The following is a 17958-nucleotide window of genomic DNA, read 5'->3' on the forward strand; positions in this document are numbered from 1 at the left end:
TGTTTATTAATCCAATGAAGTTGACAATCAAAGTTAGCCAAGGTAAAAATCTGAAAGGGGTGTAAATGGGTAGGGAATGAGCCAGAGCAAGGCCTCTGGGTGTTCAATGAAAACGCCAGTTATAAGTCACAACAGGAGCAAAGATATTAAGTGATAGCCACAGTCATACAGAAGCTGGACTAGGTGGTGCACACCTTTAATCCCACCACTCAAGAGGCAGAGGCAGATAGATAGATATCTTGAGTTTGAGGTCAGGCTGGTCTACAGAGTAAGTTCCAGGCTAGCCAAGGCTATATAGTAAAATTGTCTCAAAAACAAAACAGAAGTAATACTGAAACCTCATTTCACCAGTAGCTTGAATTTTATCCCCATCACATCTTTAGATCAAACAATTTTTCTCAATTATTGCAAGATGTCCATGCACTTTTGTATGTGTGTACTTGTGTATGCACATGGGTGTACATGTTCGTGTGTGCACATGTGGTAGCCGAAGTCCACATCGAGTGTCTTCCTCGGTAGCTCTCCTCCTCTTTCTCTGTTTCAGAGACAGGGTTTCTCACCAAACTTGGAGCTCACAGAGTGGGCCAGACTGTCTAGCCAGCCAGCCCCAGGAGTCCCCACCTCCACCAGCAGTGCTGGCATGGCAGGTGCATGTTGTACCGGTTTCTGTTATGTCTCTTGTTTAATAGCATGGCTGTGGGTCCTCACATGTGTGTGGCAAGTACTATAACAACCAAACCATCTCTCCAGACCTGAAGATACTCTTACTTTTTAACAAAAGATTCATTTTATTTTTTATGTGTGTGTATGCATGTTTCTGTGTCTGTGTGTATACACACACATAGATGCCATGAAGTTGAAGTTACAGGCACTTACAACCATATGTGGAATCTGAGAACTGAACTCAGGCACTCTTCACTCCTAGGCCATCCCCAGTTCCAATTCCTCTGCTCTTTTGGTTTCTCTCCCAATATCCAGGTTCATCAAAAATCAGGTTGGCTGAAAAGAGCGGACAAGAAATTACTCGATACCAAATGGTCCTTTAGAGGATGGAAGTCAACTCTGATTCCTCTTGAAGATGGGGCATAATTGATATAGCGAGTTTATTTGCTTTGCATGTCTGGACATTAGCCATCGACAGTGATTCATTCCAGCTCTCTGAGGCTACAACCTTAAATGTGATCATTTCTAGGGTTACAGTCAGGACACAACCGTGTTGAGAGGGGCAAGGTGGCCTTTGACAGCATCAGCAGTGGGTGCTGGCTGTTGGTCAAGACTCCTTGGTCCTTCTTCATTAGGTTTCCATCCTCCAGCAGGTGATACTGGACAGCGAGTGGTATCATACTCACAGGAAAGCAAGAACGGGACTGCAAAGCCTCTTTAAGGCCTAGGCTGTGGAATTCCCTTTCTCCACGTTCTACAGGTTAAGTGAGCCATATGCCTTCTCACATTCATGGCATGGGTATACAGACTCTAGCACAGAGTGTCCAAGCAGGAAACTGATTAGCTACTCATCTCTCCATGCATTTCATGGATTTCCCCAAAAGCATCTGGAGCTGGAAGCAGAGGCAAGACACCGAGGCAGGTGATCTTTATGCGCAGAGTGCAAACCGTGGTGGGGTGCCACACCCTGCAAACTCCTATATTGTCAGGGCCTTGCTGAGTGGAAATCAGAGAGCTTAGAGGGTGGGAAGCTTAGAGATTGCAGGTGCTAGGCTGCCCTATCCTAATTGGATATGGTAGCGCAGGGAGAGCCAAACAGGGGAGAAGTAAGAAACTCAAATGAGGGGTACAGAGAGCCAAACGAGACAGGAATCCCTCCTCCCAGGTTACATGGTAATATAGCCACAGTCTTGAGCCTCGTGTTTCTGCTTGCTTTCTTATTTGCTATTTATTATCTTATGTGTCTCTGTGTATGTCTGCTAGCCTGTATGTGTACCACATACATACATACATACATACATACATACATACATACATACTACATATACATACATACATATATACATACATACATACATACATACTACATATACATACATACATATATACATACATACATACATACATACAAGTACCTTTGGAGGCCAAAAAAGGGCATCAGATCCTATGAAACTGGGGTTACAGGCAGTTGCAAACCACTTGACCTGGGTGCTGGGAACCAAACCTGGGCCCTCTGTCTCAGGACATTAGTTTACAGTGTGAAAGGCACCTCTGATCGGTTTAATAAAGAGCTGAATGGCCAATAACTAGGCAGGAGAGGATAGGAGGGACTTCTGGAGAGAGATGGGAACTCTGGGAGGAATCTGAGGCATGGGGAATTTGCCAGCGAGACGTGGGGAAGTTGAATGTACAGTATGGGGGAGAGGTAACGAGCCGTGTGGCAGAATGTAGGCTAATATAAAATGGGTTAAGTTATGAGTTATTAGGAACGAGCCTAAGCTAAAGCCAAGTTTTCATAATTAATAAGAAATCTCCGTGTCATCATTTGGGGGCTGGCAGTCTAAAGAAAATCTGATAACATTCCTCTGAAAGAGCACCATGGGCGTGTAGTCCCTGAGCCATCTCTCTGGCCCCTACTCAAGTACTTTTTTTTTTTTTTAAGTAAGGGGATTGTGTTTAAGATTTTACTTTTATTTTATGTGTGTGAGTGTTTGCTTACATGTATGTATATGCACCATGTGTGTCCCTGGAAGGCCAAAAGAGAGCACTAGATCGCCTGGAACTGGAGTTACAGACAACTGTCAGCCACCATGTGGGTGCTGGGAACTGATCCAAGGTCCCCTGTAAGAGTAGCAAGTGTGCTTAACCACTGAGCCGTATCTCCAGCCCTTAGGTTTCATTTTTTGAAGCCTCTGACATTTTGCAATAGCTTCCTGATGCAAGAGGTTATGACTGTCTTCAGTGTGCAGTGTGCACATGAGCTTTTCAAGTCCATTATGGTACCCAACACAGGAGAGGACTACAGTTCAAATATTGGAAGTGAAAGGGGGTAATCGTTATGATCTTACTAACAGGCAAAGCTGGGCGGAAGTAGGGTGTATGACGAGAGTCCTGGCCCATCCTTCCCTCCATACACTCAAACTTCTGTTGCAGGAAGGGTGGTTTAGACTACTCCAGAACTTGAGATTTAGAAACTATCTTGCCAGTCAATGTTTGGCGTTCCTAGGCAGTCCAATGTTCTTTTCCAGTGTCTGATGGGGTCATTACTGGAGAATTGTGAGTACAGAAATACTCTTCCTCACTAGGCATTTGGTGAGTCCTTCTTCCTCTTCTTCTTCTTCTTCTTCTTCTTATTATTATTATTATTATTATTATTTCTTCTTTCTCCTCCTCCTCTTCATCCTCTCTTTCTCCTCCTCCTCTTCACAGCAAATAGAAACCACTTTCTGTAATTTCTACCTCTGACCTTTAAGTCTATAGTCAGCACTAGACAAATGAAACCCGTAGTGTTCTCTCATAAGCCTTCTTTCAAAGCGAGTTTCCCCCATTGGCGACTACATGACAAGAGTTGCCTAGCTGCCTTAATGAAACCCAAAGGGAACATTGCCTTGAATGACAACATGTGGCAAGTTCAGGGCCTGTGTATACCATCATGGTTTTGAAATGTGTGGTTAAAGACATCAAGAGTTGACAGATTAGTTGGGGATTTGTCAAGAGTATTAATTACAGACTTGGAAACCCTGGTCAGTTACAGTCTGTCTTGTCGCATCTTGCAAATGTGATCAAAGTCTTTTCAGTACTTATTTGATGGTGCCTAAGCCACAGTGTGTGAAGAACGAAGCTTTTCATTAGGAATCACTGGCGCAGTGGGGCACATTTTTAAGGAAGACGCCCTTGAATGTGTTCCCCCCACCTCCACACTTCTTCCCACCTCCCTCTTTCATTTGGGCAGTCACTATAGTTTCTGAACACCTGAAATTTTTTTGAGGGGGCTGTTGCAGGGGGGGAAAGTCTTAAAATATGGACAGCACACAAAGATCAAGATGGGGCCCATAAAAGTGGTTTTTAAAACTATAAAAACAAACCATGAAGCCTGAAGGTTGTTGTGATATAGTCAGTCAAAGAAATGTATAGCTAGCTTTATGAAGAAGACTTGAAAAAATGTCAGAGTCACAGTATGGAGCTGCTTTGGGAAAAGAAAAACAGGCCTCTGCCCTTGCGCGTGCTGGCACCTAAATCATGGAAAGTGAAATAGAAACACAGGCAGCCAGTGCAACTTCTCCAAAGCTCTAGCCTGCCACATCCCCCACCCCACCCCCACCCCCACACACTTCTTCTGGGAAGTCTGTCCGGATGTACCTGCACTGGCTAGCAGAGTGCAGGCCACCGCTCGTCCATTTTGCACAGTCGGGAAGCGCGGAAAGTGATCAGCACCTAGTCTTGGCTGGCTTGGTGGTCCACTCACTCCAGGCACGGGGACCCTCGCTTGCTCCTTTCGGGCTTTGTTGGCACCCTTCTGGCGAGATGGGTCAGGTCTTTTCGGCCCCTCATCTTTTCAGAGACTCTTATTGTCAGTTGCCTCTGCGCGCCAGAGGGTGGCACTCCAGAGGTGAAGAAGGGCAGGAAGAAGAAAAGGGAGCGGAGAGGAGGCAGCGTTCATTCTCAACCCCGAGTCTCTGGTTACCAGGATAGCATTGGGAAAGAGCCCCTATCCTTAGACCCTTAGCGGAAAAACCTAGATTTCGGCCGGACCTGAGGGTCAGAGACTTAGTAATTTTAAAGAAGACACGGGTTGTTTAGAAACAATAACTTCCTGTGTTGTGAATTTCTGCTCTCCTGAGTGATTGGGGGCGGATGGAAAGTCCTCCGTGAGCGCGCCCACACCCGACCTATCCCTTTGTGTCGTGTTTTGCAGTTGCTGGATTTGTGCGAGTCCGTGAGGGATGACGCCCTGAAGGTGACCTCTGCTTTCAACATTCCACACACCATCCTCCATGCACCAATCGCAGGAGTCCCCAACCCCCGGGCTGCCTGGGCCTTCTACCCGGCGCCTATGCCAACGCTGGTGCGGGAAGGAGCGCGCTCCCAGCTGTCCAAGCTGTGAGCCAGGCTTTTGCCGGCGAGTCGAGAAATGTAGTGGCCGGTCCGCAGCTTGCCATGGAGTTCTCTTCAAATAGCTCCCAGAGCTGGAGCAGGGGCCAAAGTGGCAGGTGCAGGATCGCCACACTTGGGGTTTTGGTCACGCAGAGGAGGAGGTCTGGCTAAGGCTGGCAAGGTTTAGGACAGGTTGTCGGAGACAAGGAGACTAGGCAGATGCCCTGAGAGTACTGTAATTTATCCCAGTCTGGTAACCTCTCCTGGCCCTTGCCTTGACCTCTTCCAGCTGCGGCACTAGATCCCCAATCAGGTGGTCTTGCCCAGAGCCTGGTGCCACCAAAGATCTCTGCTGTCATCGGTGACTCAGATTCCCAGTGACTTCGAAAAACTCTGATGCTGGGTGAAAAAAAAATCAAAACATGAAAATCAAACACCCTCAGGCAAAAGGGTGGGAGGAAAGCTCCACCCACTCCAAGCGCGGGCAAAAGTTCAGCAAGGGATGATTAGTGAATCAGACTTGCTCCAGCTCTGCTAGAAAACCGGCTGGTGAGAGAGCGGAGCATGACCCTGGAGTCCAGCTGGTCCCACCAGGTAGGCGATCTCCTGACCGCAAGGCGCACCGCGCTAAACTGTAATCCGCCCTTAAAAAAAAAAAAAGCGTAGATGCAGAGTTAAATAAATTAAGCGATAGAAAAGTGCTCCCGCGGCTTGGATGGGTAGGGGAGGTGGGCCTGGGGGAATAACTGCAATAAACTGGTTTTGGAATTTGGAGAGACTACACAGGCGGAAATGAATTTCTCATTTATGTCCTGACTTTGGCGTTGCCCAGTTTCATTCTCAAATCTAGCCATCGCCTTGCTTTCCTCTCTCCACATGCGGTTGCCAGCCTCGGGAAGGCACGGGTGACCCACTGGCCTTCCCACGCTGTTCTTCTCTGCTGTCAGATTGATCCCAGGAGTTCTCCTGACGCTGCGGGAGAAGGCTGCAAGGGCCCAGGGGCCCGTGGCCGGCACCTGCCGTGAGGCACTTGGTGGAAGCTCCCTAAACTGCCTTGATCGCTGGTGATGCAAGAGCCTCCGCTTCCAGGCCGGCTTCCTAATTAAGCCCTAAATAAGAGCACCATAGCCCAGCCCTTTGCTTTCCCCAGGGCCTGAATGTTTTCTTTTAGCATGCCCAGAGTTGCAAAATCGGAAGACTCCGGGCAGCCCGCTCCTACAGAGAAACAGTGGCGATAAGATTTTTTTTTTTCTTGTGTAGTTCTTTTCTAGTCGGGTTCTGAGGTGCCTGGCTCCCGGCTGAGAGCGCGGAGCAGGCAGACTTGCTATTGGCTGGGGCTCTCGGAGTAGCAGCAGACCGGGTTGCATGGGTGGGATGCGGAGTGGCCAAGGCACAGTACGAGCTCGCAGCGTTGGTCAGGATAGACCTGCATCTGCCGCCTACTTGGCGGCATCCACACCAATGCCCTGTGCGCTCTTGTAGCGAACACTCCTCACCCACAGAAGTGGCACGGCTTTGCCACGAGCCCCCCAGCTCCTCTGAGAACCAGTGGCTTCTTTGATCTCCCTCAGGATTCATCTGAGAACCAAGACTTTAACCTAGGGCTGTGCTGTGTCACGCTGACGTTAGAACCACTTATAAACACCGAGATGGTCCGACATTGGGACGAGTCACTTATTCATGAAAGAGTCACTTCCTTCTCTCTGCCAGCCTGGATGCGGGCTGGGTAGCCCTTAAATCGAGTTTCCTTAATCTTCACACGTAGGATACCGGATGCTCCATTTCCAGACCAACTTCACCCGGCCGCCGCGGTGAGAGAGAGAAGGGGTGGGGTGTGTTGCACCATTGACTTCGAGACTTCGATGGCGGGGGTGGGGGTGGGGGTGGGAGTGAGATACGAAGGCCTCAGGAGATTTTTCGACCCCCCCATATGGCTGCGCGACCTGACCTCGCCAGCTTCGGACAGACAGTTCCTGGCGGTACTCTGTGAACCCAATAAATTTCGAGGCTCCCAACAGAACGCATGGCACAGCCGTCTTTCCTCGGTAGCCCCCCTTTTTTCCTTATACTCTTTTAGTTACTTTCTCATTCCCCTATTTTATTTGCTTGCCGTGCGCACCCATTGCGATCCAAAGCTGAGCCGCAGACCTAGGATCTTCTTTTGCCTTTCTCTCAACTGTCCTTCCCACCACCAGCTCTGCTTAAGTAGCTGGGCATTGGGGAAAATAACAAAACACACACACACACACACACACACACACACACACACACACACACACACACACTCAACCAGGTAGATCATAAATGGCGACAAAAGGCAGTGGCGTTAAAGAGTCCCGCATGAGGCACAGCCGAGGAGGTGTGAATATCTTGCTGATCTGTGTTCCCTGGAGGCCATGAATTCTTGGAGATGACAGTCAAAGGCCAATGTACCAACCCATGGCTTGGGGCTGAGAAGCTCCGCAAAGCAAGGGCGCAGGGACGCCTCCTGAGACTTCCCACTGGTGCCCGCGGCCAAGCTGGACACAGAGCAGTGTGCCCTGAGCGCCCCCTAAGTTCCGCTCTGCGAGGTGGCCGCTGCAGGCGGACAGGGAGGGGCAGGGAGGGGCGGGTACATTCAGGGTGGAGGATGGGCTCGCATGCGGCTGCCCGCGGGCCAAGTCACTAGGGTAAACACGCTGGGGTAGGCGGAGCGCGGGCGCTGCAGGCAAGCTGCGGGGTTACCCTCGCCAGTACCTGTCGCAGCCTGCACGCGCCAGCGGCCTAAGGGCCGCGGGGGGGTGGGGCTTGCTTTCCGGTTCGCGGAGGGCCGGACCGAGCGGGGGCGGAGCCCGCGGTGATTGGGCACGGGAGCGGGGGCCCAGTAGGAGCCGAGTCGCTGGGCCAGGCTGGTTTCACTTCGCTCCCCGCAGGCACTGGGTCACCAGCTGTTTGGAGCTCTGCGGTCCTTGCCGCCTTCGCCGTCACCGGATTTCTGCAGCCGCTCTGCGAACTGTGCCCCACTTGCATCTGCACAACCTCTGCCGCTCCCCGCCGCCACCTCCTCGGCGCCCTTCCCCGGCCCTCGTCCCCCCAATGTCTGACTCTGATTCTCGGACTGAGAAACGCAAGGTAAACACTCCGCGATTCGCGATTCCCGGGGGCGCCCGCCGGGGACCGATGGAAGACAGGCGCCGCAGGCGCAGAGCGGCTTCATCTGTCTCTGGTGTCGCACGTGCGGGTGGAGGCGCTGGTTTGTCCCGCTTGGCGCGCGGCTGCAGGAGGCGAATGCCGCGAGTCGCGCCGAGGTCCCTGCCTGGCAGGGCACTTCTGGGAAAGGGTCGTAGGCACAGAAGCTGCGAGCACTGAGCCGAAGTCTGGCTTGGGTTGCGATGCCGCACGAAGGGCTGGTGAGGCATCTCTCGCGGGCCGGGAGGGCGCGTAGTCTCGGCTTGGAGCCGAGGACCCGTTCCGTGGTGCCCGGCCGTACGTCCAGCCGGGAAGCGTCGCCGCGAGCCAGGCGGCCCGGGAGAAGTAGCCGCGCGTTAGCCGCGGGCCGGTAGACTTGGCTCTTTGCTGGCGCGGCTTCATTGCGGAGGTTTGAGTATTAAAATCACACGCGCCTAGACTTTGCTTGTATTCATTCAAACCACGGTTTGGCCACAGTGGCCGATTTCGCTTTCCCGGATGTCCCTGGCGGCCCTGTCCAGTAGTTTGCGAGCGTCCTATGGACGCTGAGGGCCACAGTATCTACAGGAGCTGAAAGACCCCATAGGACTCCCAGGACCACTTAGGCCACGCGTGTTCCGAGCCCCGGCCAGCTGACTGCCCGGTCGGCTCTATGGAGCGGGATCGCACCGGGACCCAGTCGCACAGGCTGGTGGCTTGTGAGCTCCCGGGCCTCTTGCCCCCAGGCAGGCGCTGCTTATGGAGGGCTAACTGGACGCTGGGGGTTTGGATGTACACGCCAAGACCCGAGGTGGTCGTTCATATTGGGTGCGTGTCGGTGGCACATGGGGCACAACAGGTGAAGTTGCAGAGAAGTTCGGCTCGGGACTGCGGAGGGTCTTTGCCTCCAGCGGCCTGGAGTGGGATCGTGGCCCGGTGGATCCCAGGAGGACGCGGGTCCCGCTTTGTCTCTAGTGTCCCGCTGCCCAGGCGGCGGGAACTCCCGCAGGGCGCGCGGCGACCGGGCCGGGCCCAGGGGCGGGGCGGGGCGCGGAGCAAAGCAGCCCGGCCCCCTAAGTTCCAGCCAGAGTTGCGGCGGCCGGCAGAGCCGGAGCGGCGCTGGGCGGCGAGTTTGTCAACAATCGCCTCGCCTTCGGCTGCCTGACCCATAGGCGCCGCCCTCGCCGCCTCTGCCCATTGGCTACAATGGGGAGCCACCGCGCGCGGGCCAATGGGGAGCACTGGCAGCCGGCGCCAGCGGCGCAGGGCTGGCGGTACCCGCGCGGCGGCGGGAGCTGCGCGCGAGGGGCGGAGCGGGAGGAGGCGGAGGATGATCCCGGCGGCGGCCGGTGCAGCGCGGGCCACAGGCGCGGCGCGCGAAACCTTGGGCTCCCCGGCGGAGCGTGGCGGCGGGCGGACGGGCAGGCGCGGGACTCTGGAGCCCAGGGCCCGGCTTTGTTTTCCTTGCCTCCTCGGCGGCGACGCTCTGGGGTCGTCCGATCGGCGCAGGACACCGCACTCGGAAGGGAAGGGGAGGACGTGAGTCTCGTCGTGGTGGCCCGGGGAGGGAGAGAGTCTCCGGGGTGGAAGCAGTCGCGCGCCGGGTATTGCCGAGCGCGCTCAGTTAGGTGTGAAGCTTGCAAAGGGGATGGCTCTGAAGGCCCCCATTTGGAAGTGTACACATTCGGGCAAGGTTGCTCCCGAGAGAAGTGGTTTCGTGTTTGGGGTGGCGCGCAGGGGCTGGCAGCAGGAGGGACCTTGCGGCCGAGGGCGCTCGACCCGGGCGGAGCTGCGCTCGGAGTTACAAACTCTATTGTGACGCACTTACTACGACTGACGGCCGCTGCCAAACCTTCTCCAGACTTGCTGCCCTCAGCATTTTCGGCAAACAATGGGGCCGGAGCAGGGAAGGCGGCCAGCCGCCTGCAATCTCTGCATCTGCGCCCGCTCCTGTGCTCCAGCGTCGCGTCTGAGCCCGGGAAATGAGAGCCCGCTGGGACTTTCAGACTTAATTCAAGTTTGTCCTGAACGAAAAGCACGAAATGTAGTAGGCTTCCCACAAGCTGCTCCTCATGAAACTTCTGTGCTTGTGTATGTGCGTGAGCGCACCGACTCCACAAGCTATGGAGTTGATACTTTGTTTTGTTTGGTGGTCTAATTTAGTTCCACCCTGCACCAAAATAAACACCTTCATTATTTTGGATGCACTTTTAATCTTACTTGGAAGATGATCAGAAAAGTAAACATAACAAAGATATAAGATTGACTCTAGAATTCGTAAGGAGTAGATGGAATGATTTTATAACTTAGTTTGCTGAAGATAATCTTTTTTCCTTCCCGATTTCCTTGCAGAAAAAAAGACCAAATGGCCAAGCAACCTTCTGATGTAAGTTCTGAGTGTGACAGAGAAGGTGGACAATTGCAGCCTGCTGAGAGGCCTCCCCAGCTTAGGCCTGGGGCCCCTACCTCCCTACAGACAGAACCGCAAGGTAATCCCGACGGAGGCGGCGAAGGGGACCGCTGCCCCCACGGCAGCCCTCAGGGCCCGCTGGCCCCACCGGCCAGCCCTGGGCCTTTTGCTACCAGATCCCCACTTTTCATCTTTGTGAGAAGATCTTCTCTGCTGTCCCGGTCTTCCAGTGGGTATTTCTCTTTTGACACAGACAGGAGTCCGGCACCCATGAGTTGTGACAAGTCAACACAAACCCCAAGTCCTCCTTGCCAGGCCTTCAACCATTATCTCAGTGCGATGGGTAAGCCATGCCCGGGTAAGAAAAGAGGCAGTTGGTGTGTGCTTGTTTGAATACAGGCTTCAAGGATGTGGGTGGCCTTTAAAGCCTTGGTCAAATGACTTGTTCTATATTTTGATGGAAACGGAAGACGTTTGGAGAGCTCAACACGTTTTTGTAATTTGTAAATTTTGTGGCATGAATTTATGGAAGTACAAACATCATCAACCTGTTGAGCTGCAACGTTTGAAACTCTGCAGCCTTCAAGCCGAATCTTATAACCAGGGTATAATTGGTCTCAACCACTAAGCTTAGATATTAATGTCATTGTGTTAGAAAAGGACCTGGTCAGATATATAAAATAGTTTAATAACCACTGGGGGTGTGAAGAAAGAGATGGGCAAATTGATCATCTCTGAAGACAGGCTCCACAGAGGTTGTCTTCAGCAGACCCATAGAACCCTGAAGATGCTTTTACGCCCAAATCCCCCTTTAAGCTCCTTCTTGCTTCAAGGGATTGGACTTAGTATGGATGAGATTAGATTGTGGATTTTTATTTCAAGGGCTAAAGTCAGTGTTAGAATCTTTTTTTAAAAAAATACATCCTTATTTCTGAGATTTCATTCATGCATACAGTCTCATTTGATCAGACTCATTCCCCTGCCCCTAACAACTCCCAGATCTTTGTGAGACTCTTAAACCAAGAGAACATATTCACGGTGATGCACAAAAAAACTGGTGAGGGAACAGAGCCAGCAGGCTCAGTGGCATTTTGGAGAGTGTTTGCCCCATCAGCATTAAGTGCCCCATCAGCATTAAGGTTGCCCCCGATGATGGCTGTGGGGACGTGAGGTCTTAGAGTGCCATGGTTTCTACAGTGCATCTTAACCAAGCCTGCGGATTCTGAAGTCAAGTATCCCAACATTCAAACATTGACAACTTCTTTAGCTCCTTTAGTGACTGTTAAAAGCCAGGTTGAGACATCTGTAGACTGGATTTGACTCTTTAGACCTCTTAGCTTGTGACTGGGGCTGTGCACATTTCTGGTTCACCTCAGGGAAGAGATGGCTCTGCATGTCACTTCTCCACCAAAAGCAAAAGTATGTATTTTGATCCTTATCATCCACAACCATGTTTGGTATGTGTCCAGCTAGCCTGTCCTGCAGAAGACATCAGGACCTTGTTCGTGGTATCAGTTAGCACATTTGATATCTAAGCCATATGTTAGCTGCGCGTTGCCTGAGTTCTGGGGACGGTTAAGCCCTCCTAACTGAGAGGAGCTGGAAGTCTTATGTCCGCTATTACTTTAGCTATCACTTGCAGTAGTGTTTCGGAACAGGCGCTTGCCACCGTTCTACCATGAAGTAGCCTAGCATATGCATACATCTACAGCATGTGCTGAGTTAATGGGGCTCCCTGGCATATGTGCTTAAAAACCTATGCATTTAAGGACCCTCTGGAAGCTATTAGAGCTTCACACTGCTGGCCAGGGTAATGATCTCTGCAGGTGGTGGGGTAATCTGGGGAAATATTTTCTCCTTCCCTGTTAACTAGGAACAGTGGATGAGCCAGTGTCTTTTAGTTCTAATGTGAAGAAAGTCACAATTGTTTTATTTGGGGTCCTGTACTATTAGGAAGCTAAATATAATGTCATTCACCATGATTTGAGATGGCAGGTACAGGACTTTAAAGATCACAATCTAAATTCTTAGGCAGAGTTAATGGTTGTACCTTTGCGGTGTTAGCTACACTCCAGGAGTTTGGGAAGGTACCTTGAGGTGAATGCATAGGTTAAAACAGTAAGTTACTGGGTTTGTGTGAAGTTAATGCACTAAGGTAGGTTTTTAACAGTAAGTTCTTGGGAGTTTTGCTTGGGGAGGGGGTATGTTGGGATGGGATGGGTAATAAGACTTAGCTGGATGTGATAGGAGACATACTAAATACACGTAAAATGTTTGTCCACAACTGATGTTTTTTTCTGGCTAGTCTCACAATCTTGCTGCTGCCTATAGACTGCTTAGGCTGAGCCGAGATGTGGTCTCCATCTTTATGGACTTGTTTAGTGTTTTTTACTCAACCATTAAGATCTTCAATGGTGCTTTTGATAAGTTATTGCAAAATACATTTTTCACAAAGGAGCCTTTATGATTGGTATGACCCACTGGAACACAAATGGGAGGTTACACAGAGGTCCTGCTTAGCTAGGGGCTCCTCTTCCCCCCTGGCAGCATGTGATAGGAGACATAGGGCGTGTCTTAAAAGCCATGTCCTTGTATCCTTCCCCCACTAATTTCTTGAGATTGAACCTTGGGCTTTCCCCATTAAGCTAAATTCTCCTCTACTGAGCTAAACCCCACATCCTTGTGTCTGAGTCTCATTGGAGATGCCCAGCAGGTAGACACTGTATTAGGTAGGATGTCTTCCACAGTTTCCTCCGTATCCGATTTTTCTGCAAACATCTTGAGAGAACATTTTGTTTACACTGTGGAGGTCAGTGTAATGAAACTACCCCTTTACTTGATATTCACCTCCATATACTTGGGGAGGATTGACTTGCCAAACTCTTTCTTGGTGAACGCCTGATTATCTTAATAAAAACCTTCCGCACACTCACCGGCTGCCTTTTATCTTGTTTTTGTTCCATATGTGTTTTCCGCATCACTTGATCCTCGTACACATTCTCAATCTGAGGCCTAGGCAGTATGAACTGGAAATGCAGAGAGGATGAATGGTGATTGACAGTAACGTTGCTGTGTGGTGTTTGTGAATATCTTAAATCTTAAGACTTGTTTCTGGCATAGCAGAATTCACGGGTGATGGTTAGTTTTCATTCTTCTGTGCACCCCTTAGCATCCTGTGGCAATTGGCCCCTTCTTTAGATTGAGAGCCCTCTGCGGGGGATTGGACATCTGCCTGATGCTGGAGTGTGCCTAACAGAAGACACCAAATGTTGGGATCTGTAGAGCTCTGTCTGTGAGCTTGTCCATGGAGTTGTGTTTTGTTTTTACCATACTGGGAGCAGAACTCAGATCCCACATAAAGCAGGATTTGATAACATATATCTAATCCCAGCACATTTGTGGTGAGATGGGAGGTGTCTTCTGACCTCTGAGTTTGTGCCCCCTATCACAGACACAACACATGTGTGTGTGTGTGTGTGTGTGTGTGTGTGTGTGCGCGCGCGCGTGTGTGTGTGTGTGTGTGTGTGTGTGTGTGTGTGTGTGTGTACACAAGTCAATGAAGTAATTTCTTGGGCGGTCCCTGTAGACACTTGCGTCATCTGCGCATAGGGACTGTTTCATTTCTTTCCCTGTCCTGCTGCACCGACTAGACCTTAGTGATTATGTTGGATAGAAGTCATGAAAGCAGCCTCGAGGGACAGCAGCTTTCTGTCTAAAGAGCAAAATCATTAACTGTGTAACTATGTTGGCTATAGGTATTTTGAAGATACTCTTTTAAAAGTAATAAAAATTAGGAAGTTTTACCCCGACTCCTAGGTTCCTGAGAATTTTCAGAGTTAGGTTTTAACGATGTGTTTGCACTGTGACTCTGTTAGCCTGTTTGCGTGGTGTGTCACTGTGTTTGATTTACATGGTTAAATGCTATCTGTATGCCTGGGATAAACCCTGCTTGGGCAGAACATATTATTTGTATACAGTGCTGGACTGAATTGAGTATTTTATTGAGAGATTTTCACACCTTGAGAGGTGTCCGTCATGGCTGTTTGCTTTCGATATTAAGGACTTAATGAGTTGAGAAATAGTCCTCCCCTTGTATTTCCAGAAGAAACTATGAAAAAACAGTATTAATGTTTTGGGGTTTTTGTTTGGTTTTTTGTTTGTTTGTTATTTTTTGAGATAGGGCCTAAGTAGCCCAGGCTGGCTTTGAACTCACTACGTAGCCAAAGATGTGCTTGTTGCTTGATTAATCCTCCAGCCTCCACTTCCCAAGTGCCCAGATTACAGGCGTGTGCCCCTGTGCCCTTTTGTATGCAGTGCTGAGGATCGAACCCAGGGCTTCGTGCATGGTAGGCAAGCATTCTGCTAACTGAGCCACAGTCTCAGCCAGTATTGACTCCTCTTGTGAGAATGTGGTTGTAGACATCTTCGGGGAGGGAGGGTGGAGGATATACATTTTAGATTCTAGACTTAATTCTGTGTGTTTATGTGCTTCTGGGACTATTTTGGATGTTGGCTTCATCTTGATTATACTTTGGTGGTTTGTGGGTTTTGAGAAAGGGGTGCATTTTTCTAATTTGTTGGGTTTATGGATGTAAAAAGCATTTGTAGCATCCTTGTTGTTTTAGATGAATGTGGATTCTGTTGTAATAGCTACTGTGGCAGCTCCCATAGACTGATTTGTTTGAGTATTTCATCCCCCACTGGTAGAACTGTTTGGGATGGATTAGGAGGTGTGGCCTTGTTGGATTCAGGCATTGAGGTTTCAAAGGCCTGCAGCCAGCAATAATATGCCCTTTGAGGATAAAGATGTGAGCTCTCAGCTGCTGGTCCAGCTGCCCCTTCATCTCTCTGCCATCAAAAGCTTTGGCCCCCTGGGACCTTAAACCCAATTAAACTTTATTTTATAAGTTGCCTTGGTCTTGGTGTTTTATCTCAGCAATAGTAAAGTAACTAAGACAGCTTCTTTCCTGATGCTGGTAATTTGTGTCAAGAACAAACAAGAAAAACACCTGTCAGCCTTTTTAAGGTTTATTTTCTTGCTTTTTGAAATAAGTGATTTTTGTTTCATTGATTTTTTGGCCCCCTGTGTTTGCCCTATATTTTTTTCTCTTTGCTTTTTGTTAATGATTTCCCTGCAACTCCAGCTTCTTGAGCCTAGGAACGCAGAGTCTGGTTTTGAGGCCTTTCTTTTTGCTGATGTGAAGCACTCAGTGCTGAAAATGTCCGCTTACCCATGCTGGGGCTGTCGCCCACATGTTTGGGTGCAATGGTTTTCATGTTCATTGAACTTGTGTGTACATCTTTGTTTTCTTTGCCTGAGGGCTACTTAGATGCAGAGTTTCCTTTATAATACTTGAGGGTCTCCTCTCGTCTTTCTGTTACTCCTTTTATAGTTCTGTGAAGTAGTCAATGTTTTGTTTCATTTTGTTTTTGTTTTGCTGAGGTGTCCTCTGCTTTGGAGAAAGATGCAGGAATTCTCAAAACGAAATGAAAACCTACCTATTGTGTCTCCTACTGGGTTGGTTCTCTGTTGCTGCTGCAAGTTTTGCTTTATGCAATGCCAATATATTAACTTTTTTGAAAGAAAAAAAAATTGGTGATTCGTGTCTATAGGGTCCGTCTTCCTCTGCCCTTCATGTCCCCAAGATACGTGCATTACATTTCGAGTGCATTGTGTTACATGCTGTGGGTGTGTCGGTTGCTCTATGGTGGGCCTGCAGCCTCGCTTTGCACGGCTCCTCGGTGGGTGTGTATTGTGTAGCCAACCCGACCTTGCAGCCTCTCCCTTGCTACTTAGTTGGAGATTTGCCTGGCAGCCAGAATCGGTTGCTGCTACCTTGACAAAGGACTAAGGCCACTGACTAAGGCATCTGCAAGAGATGGAGCCAGGTGGCCATACTGCTCCGCCAGGAAGGACGATTGAATTGCTTCTGCCAGACAGGGACTTGCCCCTCTGCCCACAGTGGCTCCTTGTGGAATCTAAGCACCCCCAGTCTCCCCTGGAAAATACCTCTCCGATGGCCAGGCTTAAACTGAGTGGGTTCCTTTGCTACAGTCGGTTCTGTGTTCTTCTGGCATCCTTTCCCTGGGCCCCTTGGTGAGAACACACAGTTCTGGAGCAACCTGTCTGGGCTGTGTGAAGGCCATGAGGGGACTAACTACCCCAGGGTCCGTCTCCCCATGCTGAGAGCCCCAGAAGTCTGCCTCTTACCCCCTCTCCATCTTCCTGTGCTTTGCACACGATGTTAAGGCTCTCTGTGGTCAAGGAGGAGGGCCTGGCGATAGAGCTGCCCCTCCTTTGGGGAGCCAGGGGCCTGTATCTTTTAACTAGGTCCTGTTTGCTATTTGTATTTGTCTTACTCCATTCAGGATGCCTATAACAATTCCAGGCTTAATGGCCTAATGACGGCTCACTTCTCACAACTGCAGAGGCTGGGGATCTAAGATCAAGGTAGATTTGGTGTCTGAAGAGGTTCCCACTTCTTGGCTCAACAGCAGCACCCCTCAAGGTGTCATCCCTGGGGGAGAAAAGATTATGGTATCTCTAAAGGCACTCATCACCCTCAAAGGACCCCACATTTTAATGCTGACCCTTCAGTGGCTATGGAACATCACTGTAGACCAAGGGGATGTCGATTGGCTCTGGCCACAGAGAATTCAGAATTTCAGAAATCACCTCTTTTGCCTTTTGCTATTGCTGTCTGCATGGAATAACATTAGAAAGAGATTAGCCACAATCCTCTTTTTAAGAACTCCAGTGTGTGTTGTTCCAGTCACTGTGTGACTGGTGGCCTGGCCCCAGGCTGTGCTCTCTTGCTTCCTGTATGCATGGATAACCAGGCCTAATTTGATAATAGGTAATGCCCCTGGGGGTATTTAGTAAAGAAAATCCCAAGTCTTAGAGTTAGTTATGTGTGGTTGGATTATAAGACAGACGAGATGGAATGGAGAGGACTGATGTTAGTTTGTGTGCAGGGTGCTGGTGGGGGAGGATTTTAGGGTATCTGTCTACCTAGAGCTGGAGCTCTGTCCTGGGCTGCGGTGCCTTGCTGCCTGGGACAAGACTTTCCATGCACACAGACACCAAAATAAGTCTTTAAAAAAAAAAAAAATTATTGGAATGAGGGACATGCCCTGGCATGTTCTTTTAAAAGATGACAGAATTGTTGATAGCAAGTTTTGTTTTAAAGAAGTTCACAGGCCTAAAAAGATGAAGAAAATGTGCCCAACTGTAAGTAGTGCAGATGTATGACTTTTTGCTCCAAAAGGAAAAAAAACTCACCTGGATAAATACAACAGTGTCTACTGCACATTTGGCTCTGTGACCTTTCTTGTCGGCATTTGCCACACCCCATCACCACGCA

General features: G+C 49.8%; 2 protein-coding genes across 8 annotated transcripts in view; both read left to right on the plus strand.

The window, feature by feature from the left end:
• The window catches only part of Acoxl (acyl-CoA oxidase like), a 300810-nt gene extending 294957 nt beyond the window's left edge, over positions 1-5853 (plus strand). Inside the window, exon 19 of the mRNA XM_042276199.2 lies at positions 4859-5853. Coding sequence (XP_042132133.2) covers positions 4859-5047 — 189 coding nt within the window. The 3' untranslated portion in view covers positions 5048-5853. The remainder of the gene's footprint in view (positions 1-4858) is intronic.
• A 2164-nt stretch (positions 5854-8017) lies between these two features.
• Bcl2l11 (BCL2 like 11) overlaps positions 8018-17958 on the plus strand; it is a 40190-nt gene continuing 30249 nt past the window's right edge. The window contains exons 1-3 of one of the 7 annotated variants that reach the window (XM_076570600.1): positions 9591-9723; positions 10537-10673; positions 10848-10952. In XM_076570600.1, the coding sequence (XP_076426715.1) occupies positions 10550-10673; positions 10848-10952 (229 nt within the window). In that variant the 5' untranslated portion in view covers positions 9591-9723; positions 10537-10549. Of the gene's footprint in view, positions 8149-9507; positions 9724-9896; positions 10276-10536; positions 10953-17958 lie in introns of those variants that run through there. The other 6 variants (XM_042276202.2, XM_076570602.1, XM_076570598.1 and 3 more) reach the window with 6 other exon arrangements.

The sequence above is a fragment of the Peromyscus maniculatus genome, chromosome 4 (genome assembly GCF_049852395.1).
Source record: "Peromyscus maniculatus bairdii isolate BWxNUB_F1_BW_parent chromosome 4, HU_Pman_BW_mat_3.1, whole genome shotgun sequence".
Lineage (NCBI taxonomy): Eukaryota > Metazoa > Chordata > Mammalia > Rodentia > Cricetidae > Peromyscus > Peromyscus maniculatus.